Source organism: Haliotis rufescens, unplaced genomic scaffold (genome assembly GCF_023055435.1).
Source record: "Haliotis rufescens isolate VD_foot unplaced genomic scaffold, xgHalRufe1.0.p SCAF_3, whole genome shotgun sequence".
Classification (NCBI taxonomy): Eukaryota; Metazoa; Mollusca; class Gastropoda; order Lepetellida; family Haliotidae; genus Haliotis; species Haliotis rufescens.
The window spans coordinates 33,509,191-33,529,894 of NW_025964001.1; the positions used below are offsets into that span (position 1 = coordinate 33,509,191).

At 38.3% G+C, this 20,704-nt stretch overlaps 1 protein-coding gene across 2 annotated transcripts in view; it reads left to right on the forward strand.

The window, feature by feature from the left end:
* The window catches only part of LOC124119871 (E3 ubiquitin-protein ligase TRIM9-like), a 199,524-nt gene that overhangs the window by 89,252 nt on the left and 89,568 nt on the right, over positions 1-20,704 (forward strand). For both annotated transcript variants that reach the window (XM_046482539.2, XM_046482545.2), the window contains exon 3: positions 1,338-1,571. In XM_046482539.2, coding sequence (XP_046338495.1) covers positions 1,338-1,571 — 234 coding nt within the window. The remainder of the gene's footprint in view (positions 1-1,337; positions 1,572-20,704) is intronic.

Genomic DNA, 20,704 nt, shown 5'->3' on the forward strand with positions numbered 1-20,704 from the left:
TATAAATTATGTGTCTGCAAATGTCAGTGTGACACAGTACCCAGTGTTGTCTCCACATGGAGATTCAATGGCAGAATGTATACTTCCCCATGCTTGTCTTAACTGAAATGTGGACTGGGTGATTAACATTAGTGACCTGCCGTATTTATCACTGGTTGGCTCGTTCAGAATGTTTGCAGTAATATCAAATTGTGTGGCCTAAAATAACATTCACTCAGTCATGCACTGATTCTGATCAGCTCCACCATCGTTGCCTCATTTAATGAGACATTGATGAGGACTCTGATGCTCTCTGTGCGTTCAGCTACGACTCACTAGACTACAAGGTCAATGTGTCATACTTATTGTGATCACAGTCATGGCCTACATACTACTTGGCATCAATTCTGTGACGTTTTCTGTGTCACTGTGCAATTATTAGGATCAACAGTTGATGTTGGTATGTTCTCTGGATAGGGGACAAAGAGATGTCTTTTTAAGTGAAAACCTCTTGTGACAGAACCCATCATCTTATTGAGTTTGGTTCTATAACTGTCAAACTGTGAGCAGACGCAGAGACAGACGTAGTGTTAGAAGTCTGTATCACACTCATCCCTGGTGATGAGGAAGGGAGATACGATGGGATCACAGACTCTGTTGGTATCAGACAGTTGTTTTGAGCAGAGCAAACAAACTGCATTATCAAATCACTGTGACGTCAGTTGGTGTGCTGAAAAATACTGATTGTCTGTACTCTTTTCAAACAGTCAGAAACAAGAAACTGATTTATTTTTCCTGACCAGATCAACAGAAAGTTTGGTTTGATAAACTGAATCTTTCCTGATAGCATTTCCCACTTCTCATTGATTCTGCTGCATTCAACGCAAAAGGTTTTCACTATCAACCTTTCTCAGAACTAAATCAGAAGTTTATCTTGGACAAACATATTCTAAGAAGAAGATACACTACTATTCACATTGGTTGTTGAATATTGTCTACATGAAAAGATTTTAACATATTGTCAGTTGATCACTTGGCATATGTACAGTATATATATATATGTCATAATATTTTGTATTAGGAGCACAGGTGCCCCAGTCTTCTTAAGGTACCTCAATTCCATATGCAGAGTTGTGTCCCTTGGATTCACCAGAATCGAATCTGATGAATGATAGTTGGTTTGAATCCCAATTTACCCAGATTATGATTTTTGGTTTGTTAACACCATTACCATGCTCATGGGCTTCACCAAATGTTAAGCTTTCAAGTGAGAATCCCCCATATTAAGCTGATATGACTGTTTAAAGTGGCCTTTACCCAAACTCGCAAAGTATTCAATGTGTATATTTTTGTTTCAGGGCAACTCTAATGAGTTTGAAGCGACAGTGGTGGCACAGTGTGATGCTCTGATCGAGGCCATCAAGAAGAGGAAGGTGGAGCTGCTGGAGAGTGTGCAGGTGGAGAAGGACAACAAGGTGAAAACTCTCAAGGAGCAGGTGTCTCACTGCACCTCACTGCTACAGAGGACCACTGGACTGCTGCAGTTCTGTATAGAGGTCCTCAAGGAGAGCAACCCATCGTCCTTTCTACAGGTAGGTGGATACTGCAGGTTAAACTGTGAAAGACTTTGTATATTGAAATGCTTGTCTTGATCAACAGTCAGATCTCTTATGGGTCCCCAGGCAGGTGGATTGTAGAGGTTGAACTGTTGATAGGGTTTTTAAGATTGAGCTGCTTATCTTGATCAACAGTCAGATCTCTTATGGGTCCCCAGGCAGGTGGATTGTAGAGGTTGAACTGTTGATAGGGGTTTTAAGATTGAGCTGCTTGTCTTGATCAACAGTAAGATCTCTTATGGGTCCCCAGGCAGGTGGATTGTAGAGGTTGAACTGTTGATAGGGGTTTTAAGATTGAGATGCTTGTCTTGATCAACAGTCAGGTCCAAAGGGGGTCCAGGGTAAAAGACATAGGTGGATACTGGATGTTGAACTGTAGATAGGAAACCTTTTGACTGCAAGTGTTGATTTAGATGGTATTCCTGCAGTACAAGCATTTGCTATTCCTGTAGGTTGTCTACATCAATTGCTTGATCATTAAAATGCCATTCTTACCTCCAAGCGGGGAGGATATTACCAGGATAAAGGCAGGTGCTTGTTTTATGATGGGGAAACAGTGAAACAGAAGGTCAGCGTGTTCCAGAAAACATTGTACGTAAATTCTCTAAAACTTGGTGTAGGTTTTATTTGTTTGTTGTTTGACCTTGCACTCAGCAGTATTCCTGCTATATGATGGCAGCCTGTAGATAATCGAGTCCAGACAGTCCTATGATTGATATAATGAGCAACTATCCACGTCATCCTATCAATGAAATTACTAACCTGACCACCTTACCCATTAAGTCGCCTCCAATGATCAGTGTTGGTTCCTGGGGACCTTAACCTTCTAACCGGTATCCCCACATCCCTCAGATATTTATTGCTAAAGTTATGATGAAATAGATTCTCTTACCACTACATCTATAATTGAACATTCTTTGGGACAGACAAAATCATTTGTGCCTCCAATGGATTAATTTCTTATGCATAGCCAGCAACAAGCATTTTCAGTTTCTGTTCTGACTAGCGATGAGTATTCCAATGGGTATGTAAGGTCAGACCACTTTATTGATACTTGTTAGACATGGGATAGACTGTCTTCCGATGACTCACAACATGATGTGAATCCTCATACTTCATTACACCCAAGTATGCAATTCAGATTGAATCATGATTTGTATTTAAAAATTAGAATGTTTCCCCGTATTATCCACACATGTACTTGCTAGCTACATAAATGAATAAAATTCTATCTAGTCTGACACTGCTGCCTGTGAAAAGCAACTGAAAGCCATCAATCTTCAGCATTGAATCACAAATAATTGTGTTTTATGTTCAATCTCTGACACATTCCTTTCCTGGAAGAGCACCTTGTCGGCTCTTAAGTTAAAGAGCCATTTGTACGATAGACATAGGTTACAAGAGTGTAACATTGAGATGTATATCCATAGCTGCATTTTGTAAGTTGTCGTAAACTTGGATGCAATCAAGCTCATGGGCCATTTCCTGCTTCTTCAATCACACTTCTTCATGTATAGGAGAGAAGAATCATGGTCGTAAACTCATATTTTGGTCTCAGATTCTTTCCACCTGATTGAGCACAATCATTACATTTTCCTCCGCCTAAATAATGCTGGCTATTTCTATGGAAACAGCTATGATGCTTTGATTTCCAACTGGAAAGTGTTGGTCTCTTTCTAAAAACCCTCCTTGCTGATCTCATTGTAACCACAACCCATTTGTTGAATCTTCAGCGTGTAGAACATTTCCAGTCGAAACCAAAGCATCATTTTATTCAATAAACAGACATTTTATTGGGTTAAGGGGAAGGTGGCAGACTCTCTTGAGTTTCATGTATCAAGATTTGTCATGGAAAGTGGCTTTCTATAGAGAACCTTTTTTTGCCTTTTCCTGAGAATCAGGCGATGTCTTTTATTTACCACATCGGCTCCTGTTCTTTCTGAATGCTACTCCCCTATCAACTTGTGAGACTGACGTGTGCTGTGGACAACCCATTCACATTATGAACAATTGCTATTGAAACTCAACCAGCAGTGTTTATACAGGGTGCAGCAGCCTTTGTCTTGGGGTTATACAGCTGTATGATACAGACGCCTGCAAATATCATGTATTTCCACTACGAGAAAATGAATTTAAGCATCAGGTGAGAAGTCAGGAGAATGCCAGGTATCCTAGACTGGTGTTCTCTACCCTGATTGGTTGTGTGTTTCAGGCATGTGTCAATTGTAAAGCGTCACCTCTTTCAGATTAAATGATTGCCAAAGAAAAGAAACACAAGGCTATCTTAACTGTATTATGGGATAAACAGGTTACCATATCTAGGTTCTACTATTGACCTACTTTTTAAAAATATGGGTCTTAAAAAGATTACCATTAATAATTTACCTGATATTTAAAATGCGTAAAATGTATTTTTTTTAATTAACATAACATCATATCATCATGAGGGGCGGTCGGGTAGCCTAGTGGTTAAAGCGTTCGCTCGTCACGCCGAAGACCCGGGTTCGATTCCCGACATGAGTACAAAGTGTGAAGCCCATTTCTGGTGTCCCCCGCCGCGATATTGCTGGAATATTGCTAAAAGCGGGGTAAAACCATACTCACTCACTCATATTATCATGCATAATGTACAGTATTTTTTATTTCCATACTGTCTCTAAATACCATTGAACATATTCTGGAAGCACAGGCTTCTGATGTTCTCAGATGTCATGAGTCAGAAAGATGAAAGATGGAATTGATGCAGCCATATCATCACCTTCCACAATGGCCGACCGTCATCTCACATATTTACCTAGGAAATCATTTTCTTTTCTCATAATTTTATCATAGAAACAATATAACTAGAGCCTGTTTCCAAAGATTTCACAAATATTGTTTCTCAGAAAGCTCAAAATGGTATTGTTGATGTTTTTCAGAGACCTGGATGAATTTCACAGCAATCAGGGTTTTTTGTGTGCAAAATGTATCAAGACCAAAGCCATTATGTACATTCATCTCAACGTCCATCAAGTTTGTTCTCATAACTTGCCAATTACCAGTGTTTACAAATGTCGATAACCAATGTTTATGAATGACGTTTGATGAGTTATGTTATGTCTAGCTGAATGCAGGCATAGAAAATGCCTTTTCCATGTTTCCTTTCTAAGGTCACTCTTCAGGGAAGAAGTCAGCTTTCTTGTCAGATTACTCACCAGCCAACCAAAACATGGCCGAGTGTTTGACACGTTTTTGAAGGTTTTCTTTAGTTGACTGACAGTACCTTAGCATATGAAAGACATCAGGAAAGGTCAAAACACATTCATATTGTCAGTAGATATAACCATTTATTTGGATTTTACTTCCAATAACAAACTTTGAAGCGAGTGCAAGAGGCGCTATTGATTTAGAGAGATGAACAGCTACAGAGTACCGTAAAGTTATTAAAAACTCTTAAAATGAATATTTTTTAAAGACTTTTACAGTTATTTTGGTTTATAGGCAGACTACATTAGACTTTGTGACTTACTAGATAATTTTTAATCATAATAGAGGTCGTAATCTTAATATTGATTGTAGTGTATCATCGGTGTGAGACAAAATGCTTGTCATTTGTGTATTTATGTTGAAAAATAAATCAAATGCTTAAATTTAGTAACAATTATTTGATTTAATACTGTACTCATGAAGACACATTAAGTGTATAGCATTACAAAAACAGGGGATAGAATAAACACAATGAAACTTCAGATGACTTTCTATTTTGGACATCTGCACTGTGTTGACCGGCAGAGATGGGACCTGTGTTATCTCTTCCTGAAATGTAAAAACATTCAAAGTAGGAGAAAATCTGGTTTGATAAATAAAAATAACAATCACTTTGAAAATGCCACTTGCTAATTGAAATGGAGTTTTTGCTAATTTCTAAAAACTGTACATGCACAGCAATTAGTGATGCTTTTTCTGTCGTTTGTTTTTATAAGGTGATCATGAAAATCCTTTTAAAAGGCTAAATGTTTTTGTAGGGAAGGATTTTGTTGAATAGATTGATAGAAAGCATCGTGTATTACTATCATTTGATGTTATGTTCAGAACTTTGGCTTTTTGTGATATTACTGTCATCTGATGGGGCTTTTTTGAAAATGTCAAACAAATGTTAAACAGTGATTTTGTTCATTAATGATATGTAAATTTTTTATCTTTCACTTTACATTCTAACAAAATTTGTGTCTCATATTGAACAGATTCCAATATGTATTGCCTTGTTTTTCATCACATTTCCCAAGGATTTTGATTTTGGTCTGGAAAATTAAGTTTTAAAATTATCCGCTTTTTAGACCGATTCCAAAATGTATTTTCCTTTTTCGCTACATTTCCAAAATGTTTTAATGTTAAAACTGGATAATTGAGTTTCAAACCAAAGCAATTATTTCACAATATTCCAAGTATTTTAGGTGACCATAAACAATAGTGTGCCCGACATGTATGAAATGGACTGTAAGTGAATGATTGGATTAAAGAAGTAAACATTTTCCAATAATAAAAAAAGTATGACACATAATTCCTATCTTTGTGTGTAGAATGAGTCATAATCAGACAAAGGTCATCAAACCAGTATCAAAATACAGCTCAATGTTTCTTCACTATAGATTTACACTTAATTAGATTTTCTACTAATATTATAATGCACAAAGTGATGCATATCATTGCTGTATGTTCAGCCAAGCAAACTACCGACCAGGCAATACTGTAATGAAGCTATGGCTGGGAGGACTTGGGCGTGTTCATCAGAGACCACACTGTGCATGGGGATTTACTGCACTGGGTGCTTCACCACAGGTAGAGAGGCCATTGCTCGCCAACTATGGATACATGTGACCATGTTGTATATTACTATTTACTGCCACTCCAGGAAGTCATATTTTGATTTGACTAGCTTTTACGCAGTAGGTGTTCTGAATTATAATCATTTGGTCACTAAATATTAAATTTTCTGATCCATTAGCTACCATTATAAACTTTAATGGATGAGAGTTTTGTGAGAATCCTCCAGCTACCTTGACTGTTATGAGGTATAAGGTAGAACGAGGCACCAGTCTGTAACTGTAGTTGCTAGCATGACAAATCATGTCCTATTTCCCTGGAAACTGTTAAAATGTGGTTGAACATGAGACCTCAGTTGAATGATTAACATTGAAAAAAGCACAGCACCTTTTGATAATGGTATTAGGACCTATATGAGAACACAGCAATAAATTGTATGAAAGAGTGAAAGAACTGGATCTGTAAAGTCTTGTATATAAAAAAACAACTTTTCATTGGTTTTGGCTGCAGAATTTTGTTTCCAAAGAATGTTCTGCCATGAGTTCTCTATCTTCTAAGTCAAATATTACATATGGCTTGACTTACTGCTTGTGCAACACACTATCCTATGAAAAATGCTCATACTTGTATTAATAATTACCTCATTATAGATGTTGTCCATGTGATCATGAGACAAGGTGTTACTGGACAAGAGCCTCAAGCAGTACATGGAGTAATTGAAGGAGCACGCTAACAGTATTAAATATTTTATTTCAAATCTTAATATGTAAGAAAGGTAATGTACACTAAAGCATTGTCATGAGTGAAATGGGAAACTGCAGTATTCCCTAGTGTCCCACCTCGGACGTTAGCTGCTCATTACAGAGAGGGACCTACACACAATCTTGCATTCTCTCACACAACAATGTGTGCTGCCTACAACTAAATATTTGATTGCGGAAGTCATTTTGAGCATGGATTAAGGTCTAGGTGTTGTGTTGGTTGGTTAATTGATCCCTATTGATCCCAATTAAGCAGGAAATGTGGAGATTTACATGTTAAATGTCCATGCTGGGTCTGTATGTTGACACATTCACGTGGTAAACAGGATCACAGGCTTTTCACTTTGAAATTCTTTCAGAAGTAAATGTGGTTTTGATAAGAACACACAAGTTATCAGTTGCTCAGAATATATGAAGCTATTGAATGTGTGATCGTGTTAGATTATGATGGGTTTTTAAAATATGCTATTTCTAGCTCACATGAAACCAGTTTCGTGACGTACATATTGTTGAAATGTGAGAGTGAGTGAATGTGGCTTCACACAACATAATGATGAATAGTCTTGACCGGGCTAATCAGTGGTTGACAACGCAAGCAACAATCAGGTACAATGACAACCAGGATTCACACTGTAGCTCTGCTTGTCCCCGATCCAGCCTGTTCTGGAGTCCACACTGTCGGGTACAAAGACCGCCAGGATGGACACTGTAGCTCTGCTTATCCCCGATCCACACTGTCAGGTACAAAGACAGCCAGGATGGACACTGTAGCTCTGCTTGGCCCCGATCCAGCCTGTTCTGGAGTCCATACTGTCGGTTACAAAGACAGCCAGGATGGACACTGTAGCTCTTCTTGTCCCCGATCCAGCCTGTTCTGGAGTCCACACTGTCAGGTACAAAGACAGCCAGGATGGACACTGTAGCTCTGCTTGGCCCCGATCCAGCCTGTTCTGGAGTCCACACTGTCAGGTACAAAGACAGCCAGGATGGACACTGTAGCTCTTCTTGTCCCCAATCCAGCCTGTTCTGGAGTCCACACTGTCGGGTACAAAGACAGCCAGGATGGACATTGTAGCTCTGCTTGTACCCAATCCACCCTGTTCTGGAACTCACATGAGGCAGCAAGACGAACATGTGAACAGCTTTGCTGATTGTCGTTTTGTCAGCTGCATGATACATGTGCATGCATATGGCCCAAGACTGCTTCTCTTCATCAGCACAATTGCACCATTATGATATGAGAGCTTACTCAGGTCTGGGTTTATTTGTGTTATTGTGTTACAAAATGTTCAGAATGAATTCTAGAATTTCAGCTTCCACATTCTTATGAAAACCTTTTTGAAAGAAAAATATTTGTATGTTTAACACCTTGGAAAAAAACTGAAACAAATCTGACGATGGAGTATTTTCTTCTGTGGATAGTATTCCTAGGAAAATATCGTTTTATTTTAAAATGTTTGGAAAACTTGAAAGTCAACAGTTTTAGCCGTGGAAATTGCTATTTTATGACTTGCACATTCAATGTTTGTTGTCCACCCAGATATGGTATCCAGTAAACAGATTGTGTATCCAGTATAGATCCAAGCTTCCTAGGTGATAACACTGACCGCATTTTACCCCAGCTAATGATTGTTGTTTTAAGTCAATAAGGGGGTCACTTCTTCTTTAGACTGACCAAAGATCTTCAGCAACCACGGGATAAGATTGACAGATAATCCCCAAGGCTTCTAATCACCAGAAGACTTAAAGACAAGCCAATGTTCATTGGTTAATACATGTATAGTCTCTATAAACTGGAAAACCTAAACCTTCCCATCCTCAATGTAATGCCCAAATGTGTTTTTGAAAGCATGGACTGTTTCATGAGTGATTTTGTCTCAGCTATGTAGAGAAACATGAGAGAGCCTGGTTAATGCAGCAATTGAACACAGTAAATAAGCCAGGCTGAGTCAATATTGTGCTGAGATTTCGACATTGACAAGCATTTGTTCATGTTACACAGCTCAACCCTGTCTGATTGCTGCCTTAATTATGTCACACAGGGGACTGTGATGACATGATACATTGTAAACAATCATGTCAACATACAGAGAGTAAGGACAATTATGACAGTCATATGAACATAACAAACAGCAATATTGAAAATGTTCAGACCTTGGGGATTTCATATTCTTAGCTCTGTCACAATAAGAAAATACACAACTGGAAATATTATCAGCTTCAATATATCAAAATGACACCAGGTCAAAACTGAGAGCATGTCCTACTCGTCCGGTAGAACCCATTGTGAGTGCCCAGATTAGAGGTGAGGTGAAATGGGGTTTAAAGTCGCGTCCAAGATTATTGCACTTATATAAGCGACGTGCATGCACGTGTGTGTGTGTCTGGCTGCTTGTACTTGACCGGACTGATGCCAATTTATAGTGCTTGCCCACTGAGAAACCATGCCGCAGTTTAACATGAATACCCCACTCAGACACAGTATACTGACTCCAAGCCGACCAGTCCTTGTTTTAGCCCTCTATGCCAAGCGCCAGACAGGGTAACAACAAGTACCATCTTTTAATGTCTTTTGGTATGAAGCGGCCAGGGATCAAACGGTGGTCATGCCCACTGAGATACCATGCCGCAGTTTAACATGAATACCCCACTCAGACACAGTATACTGACTCCGAGCCGACCAGTCCTTGTTTTAGCCCTCTATGCCAAGCACCAGACAGGGTAACACCAAGTACCATCTTTTGATGTCTTTTGGTATGAAGCGGCCAGGGATCAAACGGTGGTCATGCTCAGGTAGGTAGGAAAATAAAATAAAATGGATTTCAGATTATTTGTTTAGTTCTTAAAAACTGTTTGTGGTTAATATGTAGGTTCCCATGCAGCTAAATGAAATAAATAGCACTTTTCAGGTTTGGTGTTTCTACCAATTTTCATTTGCGTAGATTCAGCAGAATTCTTAAGCCAGTTATTAAGAAAAGTCTTGCCTGATTTGATGTCTACATGAAAACCAATCTATAACATCTTTCCGCTCGGTTAAGAGTAAATAGGGTTGTTATCGATGTTTATCTGACTAGACTGAATAATTGATATGATCAAGACTCCTTGAAGGTTTTCATTCTATTATTAATATGTTCACATATTATGCAAAACCGCATCAGTGCAGTCATGACAAAGTCCCCATGGAGATGTCGTGGCAGAATAGGCCCCAAGCACCCTATTCTTATCATAAGATCCGACTTATGTGGATTGAATAGTTAAAACATGTGACCTGTTGGATACTGTTTCTCCAGCTGGTGTGGATTGGTGCTCATGCTATCAAGCCCTGGTTTGCATGCCTTGATTATTTACATGATGCCGGCATGTAGCTGTAGTATTGCTGAAAAGAACATTCACTCATTCAACCTTATTACAGAACACATGGAGGGCCCACAACAGGATTTCTCATGATTGGTAAAAAGATTATGGTTTTGTTGGAATTTGAAACCATCACAGCCAATCAAGGACACGGTACATATGGTCACTCTCTGTAACAATAACGCTAATGGGTTGATAAAACTCGTTAAAATTTGAAAAGTGGATTAGAATATTCATTACATGAAAATTCAATACAATAACTTGCAATGAAATGCAGTAGACTGGAAATGTATTAGAAAGTTATGACTAATTTCGACCATTCTAGAACTCATTTGCATTTTATTCCCTTTTCAAAATTAAGTTGATTTCAAAAAGAAAATTAAAAAAATTAGAATGTGTCATTGTTCTTTTTGCATTTAGCTGGAACATTGTTATTGCGTTTTTATATTTTACTTTGTTGTTGATATATCTTGAAAACCTATTTCCATCAATCCAAAGTAAAGCTCATAAGAGAAAATGCTAATTGCGCTTGACAGGTAATAAGGAGAGCACTTTCTCCTGTGTGTACACACCAAGATTAACATCAACAACCTCTCTGTAAATAGGAAGTCACAACATTCAATTTTAAGCTATCAATGACGGTATTTACCAGCCAATCAGCCAGCAGACAGCCACTGTCCATCTCGGTGATTGCTTGATGGACAGGTAGCATGTTGTGACTTATCTACCCAACTATTTGGCAGTAAATGAACAAATACCATTCAAAATTTGATAAACTGGTAGAGGTGAGATCTGTGCTGGAGGGGCCACAAGCATAACAAGCAAGAACACATGGAGATTATGGAGGCACCTTTAACAGCTGCAAACCTGCTGATGCGGTATAAGTAACAGACACTCACTCACGTTGTGTGGGGAGAGAGTGAGTGAGTTAACATTATTATGTCGTGGCATATCAGCTTATTTGTGTGGGGAAAGTTATACAAATTGTAGAAGTTTACTGCTTTGGATAAAAACCCTTATAGGTATGGCACCAACAGACCATGGATCAAGGGAATCTGTGATGTGTAGGGAGAGAGTTCTAGAAGAAATACAACTGTATCATAATAATAATGTCTTTCTAAGTAATACAACTCATCACCAATATCATCAGCAGCAGCAGCAATATCAAACCTGTATGTAAGCACACAGTTATTTATGTTTATTAGTTGTTAATGGCAAACTCAAACTGTTGAAATCACCCAGAATTTATTTTTGCAAACTAGTGACATTTCCGTTTCAATTTTGCATGTTTGCTACTGTTAGTCTCTCTCGGCAAACACAGCTCTCTAGAGAGAGCCACACGGTTTTGCTACGTGCTCTCTCGTACGATGAATTGTCTAAAGGCAGGAAGCTATTTGGTCAGAATACAAACAGTTGCCATGCACAAATACAGAAGATGGGGGAATCGATTATTTAAATTCTTCTGTTACAAGGGGCAGGCAATTTACCCACCTAACCAGTTCATGAAAGATGAGTTTGATTCCTAACAGATTTAGCTCCCCTAGTTCTAATACCTGTCTTCTGGGATATACACTTGTAAATGGATGATATTGGTGTAGACAAGCCATTGCCCCGTGCAATTTCAGCAAAGTTGTAATTAACAAAAACTTTCACTCATGTTGTAGCGCTGTGATAGGAAGGTGTGTTTTCTCATCCAGAGCTTGTTTAGGATGTCAGTTTGGTGAGTTGGTGTGATAATGGTTAGATTGCTTCTATAAAATGGGATTTTCACCAGCAAGTCTTTCCTGTTTTTAAAAGGAATTCTTGACTTGCCCTTTGAAGTGGGATTTCACATGCAATCTGTTAGTCCAAATTTCATTCAGGTTAAATAAAAATTAGTTGTTTGAATTTAGGGGCTGAAACAATAAACAAAGCGAGTTCATGGACTCCTTAAGATGTCAATCACAGTAGATGGTTAAAACTTGATGATTGATAAGAACCATATTGACACAGTCACATGAGCTGCCTCACTAAAAAATGGACTACAACATCGTCATGATATATCATGTTGAGAGGTCAACATAACTCTACTTGGTCGTATGTCCTGAACACTGAAGAATGGAACAGAATCAAGCCAATTGGTTGAAATGATATCTCCCGGACTGACTCAAATTTCTGCCCTATGTCATCTCAGTTGACTTTTTCTGTAAAAACATGAGCAGGCAGACAGATGGGAAAACAATAGATTTTCCCGAACTATAAAGCCCCAAATAAAATAATTTCTTTTTATGTCATCGTAAAGTTCTCAATGTCTCTAAATTCCTATTATCAAATCTAAACGAAGATTTAAATCATTGTATCCATGTCACGAACATCGAGACAGAGGAGGCAAACAAACATGGCTGACTTGCAGAATCTCACAGCTAACAATAACAATGGCAGATTTGATTATTCCACCCAATACAAGTGTTGACTTATTACAGTCCACTCTATAACTGTGCCTAGAAACTGACAGCATATTTAACATTTCAATTATTGTCATACACAGTCCATCTGCCCATCTTGGATTTCTGTCCTTTCCAATCAGAGAAAATCATATTTCTTGTTATTGTCATGCTCGGAAACCAATCTTCACATGCTGATATGCTCCAGCATGGCGATCTATATCCAATATTTGTCTACTGTGATTGATAGGTCAGTGTCTGTCCAGTAATTAATGACCGGGAGAGTAGTGGACATTGTGGAATGAGAGAGCTCTTCTCAATGTTGACCAGTAGCACGAATGGCATGGTCTTGTATTGATGGACACTTGAGATACTGCCCTGTGTATATAGCAGTGGTTCTCTTGGTTTTAATGTGCACAGGAATGCCCTGACTTTTACTTGGGATTGCTACTTGATATGCAAATATTCTAATAGAGGAGTTTATCAAGTGGTATTTGCTTTAGCTTTGAGTGTTTTGGCTATGGATATGGTAGCTGGAGTTTTCAATATGATTGGTGAGGTGGTCTCATTGCAAATCAAATTTTCCTCAATTAAGAACAAGTGTTTAGATTACAAAATAAACTGAGCAGTTTTAAATCTTACTGCAAAGATCTTGAGCAGTTTAATGAGATAAAGAAAGATCTAAATAGCAAATATCATGGGCATAAATACCTTATGTAATATTGCCAAGAATTTTTTTTTTTTTTAAAAATGCCATTTATTTCAGATGCCATACAATTTTACTGTCTAATGTTGGATGTGAAGGCCTAACCTGGGATGATTGCTCATATAAATGTAGACATTTAGCCAGTAAATGTAGACAGTTTGAAGTGTTATCAATATGTTATGAGATGTATGGTTATGATATGTTATCTTTGTGTACTCCGTCATCAGGAAACTAATGCTCAACATGAGCGATCAAGTTTAGTCAATTTGGAATTACACAAGTTTTACAATCTTGTAGACAGATTATATAGAACTATAAATCCTAATTCTTCACAGCTGAATTGTTCTTCTACAAGCATTAAGCTGTAAAGTAAGGAACATCGTCAATTGGCTGATAGGGACTGGACCATGTGATTTCATTAACACCTCCTTGAGGGATGGGAGGAAATCGTGAGAAAAATGTGCTGTTGCCAATGACTTGGGGGAAGCACATAAGACTATCATAAAGTATAGTGGAGGTTTTGACAGCTGTGGGGATCTGTATGTTGGCCAGTCTTATTTCACAATGGATGGAAGGTGTCTGTCAATTTGCCTTTGGCCATCTGCACCTTTTGAGGAGGATCTAGATGAGGGGTCAATATGTTTATGATTATAATGATTATTATGTGATTTATTCTTTTGTTCAAAGTTTATTTTCCCCGTGAACAATAACATTTATTATCCCTTGTAGGGCATTACTTTGTTATAACCAACTAACCAGATTTTGTTAATAAAGATTTGACTGTCTTGAACTTTTTAAAAGACAAATTCAGCAGCAGCTAATGCATGAGCAATAGGTAAACTATGAGAAAAGTAAACATGTTTACCTCTATATCATGTTTTCACTTATTCGTGATAGTTCGTGATGAAAAATATATTTCTTTTGTAGAATAAAGGAAAAAGTAAATTTTAAATAAATTGTATAATACATTTTTTAGCTGATTGAAATGGTCACCCATTATTCTATATGTAGCTGTGTGAAAAATATTTCCAAAACATGTCTTACAACTTTTTCTGAGAGAGTAAAAGGTAGGGAAGGGTTTTCATTAAATGTTACAATTACGATGTTGTGTTTGTATGAAGCAGGCTTCCCAACAACCCTACTGAAGTAGACCCCTTGTTGAACCCCTCCCATGCTGTATGACACGGGCTATGTCCAGCTGGCCAGTTTGGAAACGCCATGGTTATGCAGTAAACAAACCCTGGCGTGAACCATGACAGTTATTAGGGGTGCAGCTAATGAGCTGGGTGGGATGAGTCCGATATCCGGAAGGGTGGCATATGAAAGCTGGCAAATCTCTCCCACTTCCTCCATGCTGGAGGAGGATGTTGGTATTTAATACAGCTCCCCTGGTGCCAAGATGGAATCTGTTGCTGTTCCCAATTCCTGCCAAATAACATGATGGTTATTTTGTTCTCCATGAATAGTTTCCCGAGTGGTCATTCATCATGGTAATTGATTATTCAGTCCATGTCTAAATCACTGATGTAAATAAAGTGTTTACTGCGGACAATGTATGGCCATTGAAGGTTTCCAAGTTTATTAGAGACTACCTGTTCCACTCTGTCTTAACTACAGTAAACTTCCGAATCTCATTACAATGTAAAAATCAATCAAAACTACACATAGGAAGACGATTTCTTCATATTCGTCATAAGGGACATTTGAAATTTTGTTCTCAAAACATGGTGGTTGCATATTGGAGTAGGGAGCACAATATGTTGAAGATTTGACAAGTCTGATCATGGTGCTTATGCCTGAAGATGAGTTGAGCATGTGAGAAAGAATCATCTGAGAAACTTCATGTTACTGTTTAAAACTAACCCTCATTGCAATCTAGCCACATTAGATGATCCCAAACCTACCCAGAACAGATCAAATCACTCTGTGAAAGATCGCAGTCCAAGAGAAGTTAATTTTGAAATGTACCAGTTTTGTACCCAGGTGTGGAATTGTCATCCTTGGTCATGTTTCTTCTTTATGGCTAAATTTCAGTCTGGTTAAACATTATTAATGAATTGATCTGGAATCAATAAGTGAAAAAGACATTGACTCATAGCTTATGTCTGACTGTATTTGAGACACAAGCTTGTGTGACATGATATTTAGTGTATGATAATGTCTGATGCCACATGAGCCAGCATGTCTGTCAATATTGTAAAAAAGGCAATTTTCATCTCAAGCATGAAAGTTTTAAGATTAGAATTGTTCTTTCCATTTTGCAGCCATATTTTGTGTGAGACTGGGTCTTTAGCAGATACTTAAGACGCATTTAAACTAAATCTGCATGATAAAATTGCTCAAATCGTCTTACGGGAAGAAAGGAGGGATTGGAGATGTTATAGAAAAATAATTTATTCAGTTTTTCATTCTGGCACTCCAGATTCCATTGAAAATGTGTCTGTCGCATGGCGGCCATTATATCACTTATATGCCAGTCATGGAGTACGGACCTGATCATAATCACAAAACATAGATCAAACATGGCGCCAGATTCATTACTCTCTATCCAAGATGAAACTAGGAGAATTTTCTTTAAAAAAAATGATCATTTGTCAATGCCATCCATGCACAACTTAATGATCATGTTTGCTTAGACAGAAATGATGTTTTCATTTGTTTGGACTGATCTAAGAATGATTAAGGGATTAAGACCAAAGCATCTCTGTTGCGTCATCTCATTTCGTCGCAACTCTCTGTTAATCTATTTTGAAAAGCTAATCAAAGAGATTGTAAAGCATGTTTGATTTTTTGGGTAAGAAAAAAATCAATTGGTTAGATAAAAAATGTATTATTTGTATTTTGATATGGTGATAGTGACAGCATAATTGATTGGATTCTTTTGGGTTTATCTGTTCTATATGAAATGGTAAAAAGTATAAGAAAAAATCTTCGAAAATGTAATCAGATTTGGTTATTTAGGAACGGATATCTCATCCTCAGGTCTCTATTAAAAGCACACTGTATCTATATTTCATTAGATGCTTCAGGGCAGAAATGTAATGAACATAAGTTCCTGATTTAAGGAAAGACACTCATTTATATGAATAAGATACTCTGTACTTTATATCTGTGACAGCCTGAATCAGGTTTTTCATGTTGAAGAAGATAAAATAGATATGTTTTTTTCATTATCTACTAGAAATGCCTGAAGGTACCTATGTTTCCCTTGAGGATGAACAACTCTGTACTTGAAATGGTTGTCTGCAAGTCACAGCCCATGGATGATGTTTGGCAGTCGGTCTCATGTCTTCATGGGAAGTCAAGATGAAACAGCTATGTTAGCTTTTCACTTGAGTTCTGATCAAGACCCTACCAGCAGTCAGGTGTTTCTGTCTTTTATCAGCCCAATGAGCTGCTGTTGAGGTTCATGTTCACTGCCGCAGTATTCATTTCTAACGTTGTCCATCGCTGCTGAAGCTGTTGTTTGGATCACTCCTGATGAAAACATGGTTGCGGATGATTTCCCTGAAGATACTGTAAGTGAAACAGATGGTTATTAAATAATGTTGGTTGAGGCAGTGGTTGCCATCTTGCTGGTCCCCATTTGGAACTTGCCGCTGGGGATTGTGAAGGCATCCCTCATCCTTTGATCTAACTACTTGTGCTATTAGTAGCTCAACAAGTGATGGTGCACACGTCAAAAGTCAAAACTCTTCACTGAGTTCATCTTCCGTTATAGACCTGTGAAGAGAAAAAGAAAAAGCTGCTACATCAAATCCTACATATGATTTGGAAAAATGTTCATCTGTACCATATCTTAAGACCCAAAGCAAATATTTAATAACAATCGCCCCCATTTCATTCTCAACCCCTTCTCAGGTCTAGCAGCCTATACTCATCCCCGTTTCAGCTCTGGTTAAATAAAAATCATGCTATATTGAAACTATGGGTGTCCAGGAACCCTCACACAATTGGATAATGAACTTTTTCATTAATGATAGCAGTTTTGAATTGTGTAAAAGCTAGTATAAGAAACATGTGTTTAATAAACACCTTGTTCTTGGTCCCCATAAATTAGTTAATCTCCTTGACATTTGCATCTCCTGTTCCACTGATTACTGAAGATGGAGAGAAATGGAACATCTGTCAATCGTGTTGTTTTTCCCATCAATTGATTTTGTCCCGAGGAGTTGAAGCACCAAGGCACTAGAGGAGTGTGAAGGGTTGGGCTGCCCTGACCAGCTGCAAGTATCTGTGTTCTTTCATCTCAGCATGGAACAAACCAGGATTTTAACACCAGTATAACTAGTGTCAGCCCAATGAGAAACTACCCCTCCTCTACCTAATCCAGTCTGCCTCCGTGGTGTAATGGATAGAGCATTCGCCCAGAGAGGGGAAGTCAATGGTTTGATATCCAAAGCTTCATATCAAAAGACGTTTAAAAATGGTACTTGTTGTTACCATGCCAGATGCTTGGTATTAAGGGGATGTTATTACAATGGTTGCCTTGGAGTTGGTATACTGTGTTTGAGTGGGGTATCCATGTCAAATGGCAGCACGGCATGTCAGTTGGTTAGCACTATAAAACACACGGACAGGACTGACTTACGAATATCAACTCATTATTTCAATGCCACTTTTCTATACAGATACAAGGACCTTTATCAAGCAAGCAACCCAGGCACTAGTATCACTAGTATGAAACATTGTACTGAAATAATAATGGAAGTTGATATCCATGTCAAGCCTGTCTTCACTCCTGTCAGTGCTGCCATTTACCTGTTCTCTGAACTTTCTTCACTTGCACTCTTCCTCTCTAAAACGCCCAACCACAATCAGATCATGAGGCAGAATGCTTGTCGAAGGTATTGAGTGACCTGGCTTATTGTCTGATTTGTTTGGTTGTTTGGTTGTTTGGTTGTTTGGTTTTGTGGTCCATCTTGAGTTGTTTTCAGGTTGTCTTGATAATATTCATTCCCATGAAGGTCCGGGTGGAGAATTAGGTTCTTAAGCAACCCATGCTTGCTGTAAAAGGCGACTATGCTTGTTGTAAGAGGCGATTAACAGGATTGGGTGGTCAGGCTCGCTGACTTGGTTGACGTATATCCCAATTATGTGGATCGATGCTCATGATGTAAATTACCGGATTGTCTGGTCCAGACGTGAATACCTATACTTCTGAAGTACTTTAATTTCTTCACAATCCATGATAGACATTTACACACCTGTTCTTAACTTGCATGTCCGATGATGAGTGAGTAAGTGAGTTTGATTTAACGCCGCTTTTAGCAATATTCCAGCAATATCACGGCGGGGGACACCAGAAATGGGCTCCACACATTGTACCCATGTCGGGAATTGAACCCAGGCCTTCGGCGTGACGAGTGAATGCTTTAACCACTAGGCTACCTGACCTCCCCACATGTCAGATGATGTTATCTGTATCTGCTCTTTTGGGATCCTAGGTCTGAAGAGGTCCAAATAGACCGCAGTGTACCATGCTGGTCATAGAGCTGGCTAATTGTGATGACATAGCATGATGGTCATGATATCAACTACTGGTTTGATGGGCCCTGAATCATTTTTGGTCTGCCATGATACAGCTGGAGTATGACTGACTGGCATATATCAACAAACAGACATATCTGTATTTCCCTCAACAGGTACCATATATTGCTGTGTATAAAGTGACCCCACATATAAGACAACCCCCTTGTACACGCCTTCGAAATCAACCCCAAATCCTATACTTCATGTATAAAGTGACCTGGAATGAAGCACATCACAAGTGCGCACACAAACCTTATATTTGCAATAAAATTATGTTTAGCTTGCGTTGTTTTTTTCTACGATGATTGGTATCCCTCTGACCAGAAGACCATGGCTTAACCCATTCAAACATAAACCTTGAATGCGAAAAAAATTAACTGCTCTACAAATAACATGTTGATCTTATAGTTCATCAGTGGTGTGTAAGTGTTGTATAATTAGCTCTGCAACGGAATATTTACCTTGAAAACTTGAGCATATTTTGAGAAATTGTGGCAACTTGATACAAGCGATCTGTCAGTTTTTCAGGTCTACTATCTACATTGACTGTTCATCTTCAACAGGGTATTTTGACAGGCTCTCATGTCTGTGAAACTCAGTATGAATAAACAGAATCCAGGACGAAAAAAATGTTCTATTCCATATTATGGACGTTGAGAAGTGCTTGTCTCCATCACTTCCTTTGAACTGTCTGTAGCCAGGCAGCTAGCATCCTTCCTCTTCTAACACATACAAACAGGGACCACACATATAAACTCTGGCTTTGAACCTTTGGGGATAGGTAATTTAAAGAAGAACAGCATGCAATTCAGCCTTAGTGCATAGGAGTTTTTTCCAGACAGTTACCCAAATAAATAAATAATTTTATTTTGAAGAAGCACTTAACCTACACATGTCTGACATAGTACATTGATGTAGATAATTATAGATTGTCAGGAAGATAGCATCTCAACCATGCTTCATCAGCTGCTGTGTTGACCAATCAGTGTGAAGGCATTGGTCAGTTGAGTAAACAATCCATCTGACCACTTCACCCTTTTTGACCAAAGGTGCGAGCCAAAGCCAATCGGCTGTAATCATTTGAGGTAATTAACCTCCGTGGTGACTGATGCATGTGGCTTGTCTAAATATTTAGAGGTACAGAATATCTATGAAGTTAAGAGAAGCAGTTTGAAGCACAAGATGGGATTGATATCTACATTGCACTTTGAACTCAAGAAGACTTGTTCATTTAACTCAAGTATTCACTTTGAAGATGTAAACTGAGAAATACTTGTGTGACAAGCAGTTTATTCCCATGAATCACTGGTGTACATTAACTTCCTGTTTGTTCATTTATAACACATTTTGATTATACTTAAATCAGTTATGTGGTGATGGCATTCTTTTCTGCTTTAGTGATGTTATTAGTTCATCAACATTCAGTAGTTTAGATTACGAAGGTACATAAGATTCCATCATCTTTGATCACCAAGGGGATTCAGGAGCAAAATTCATTTTTGTTGTAAGAAATGACTTGAAAGAGACACA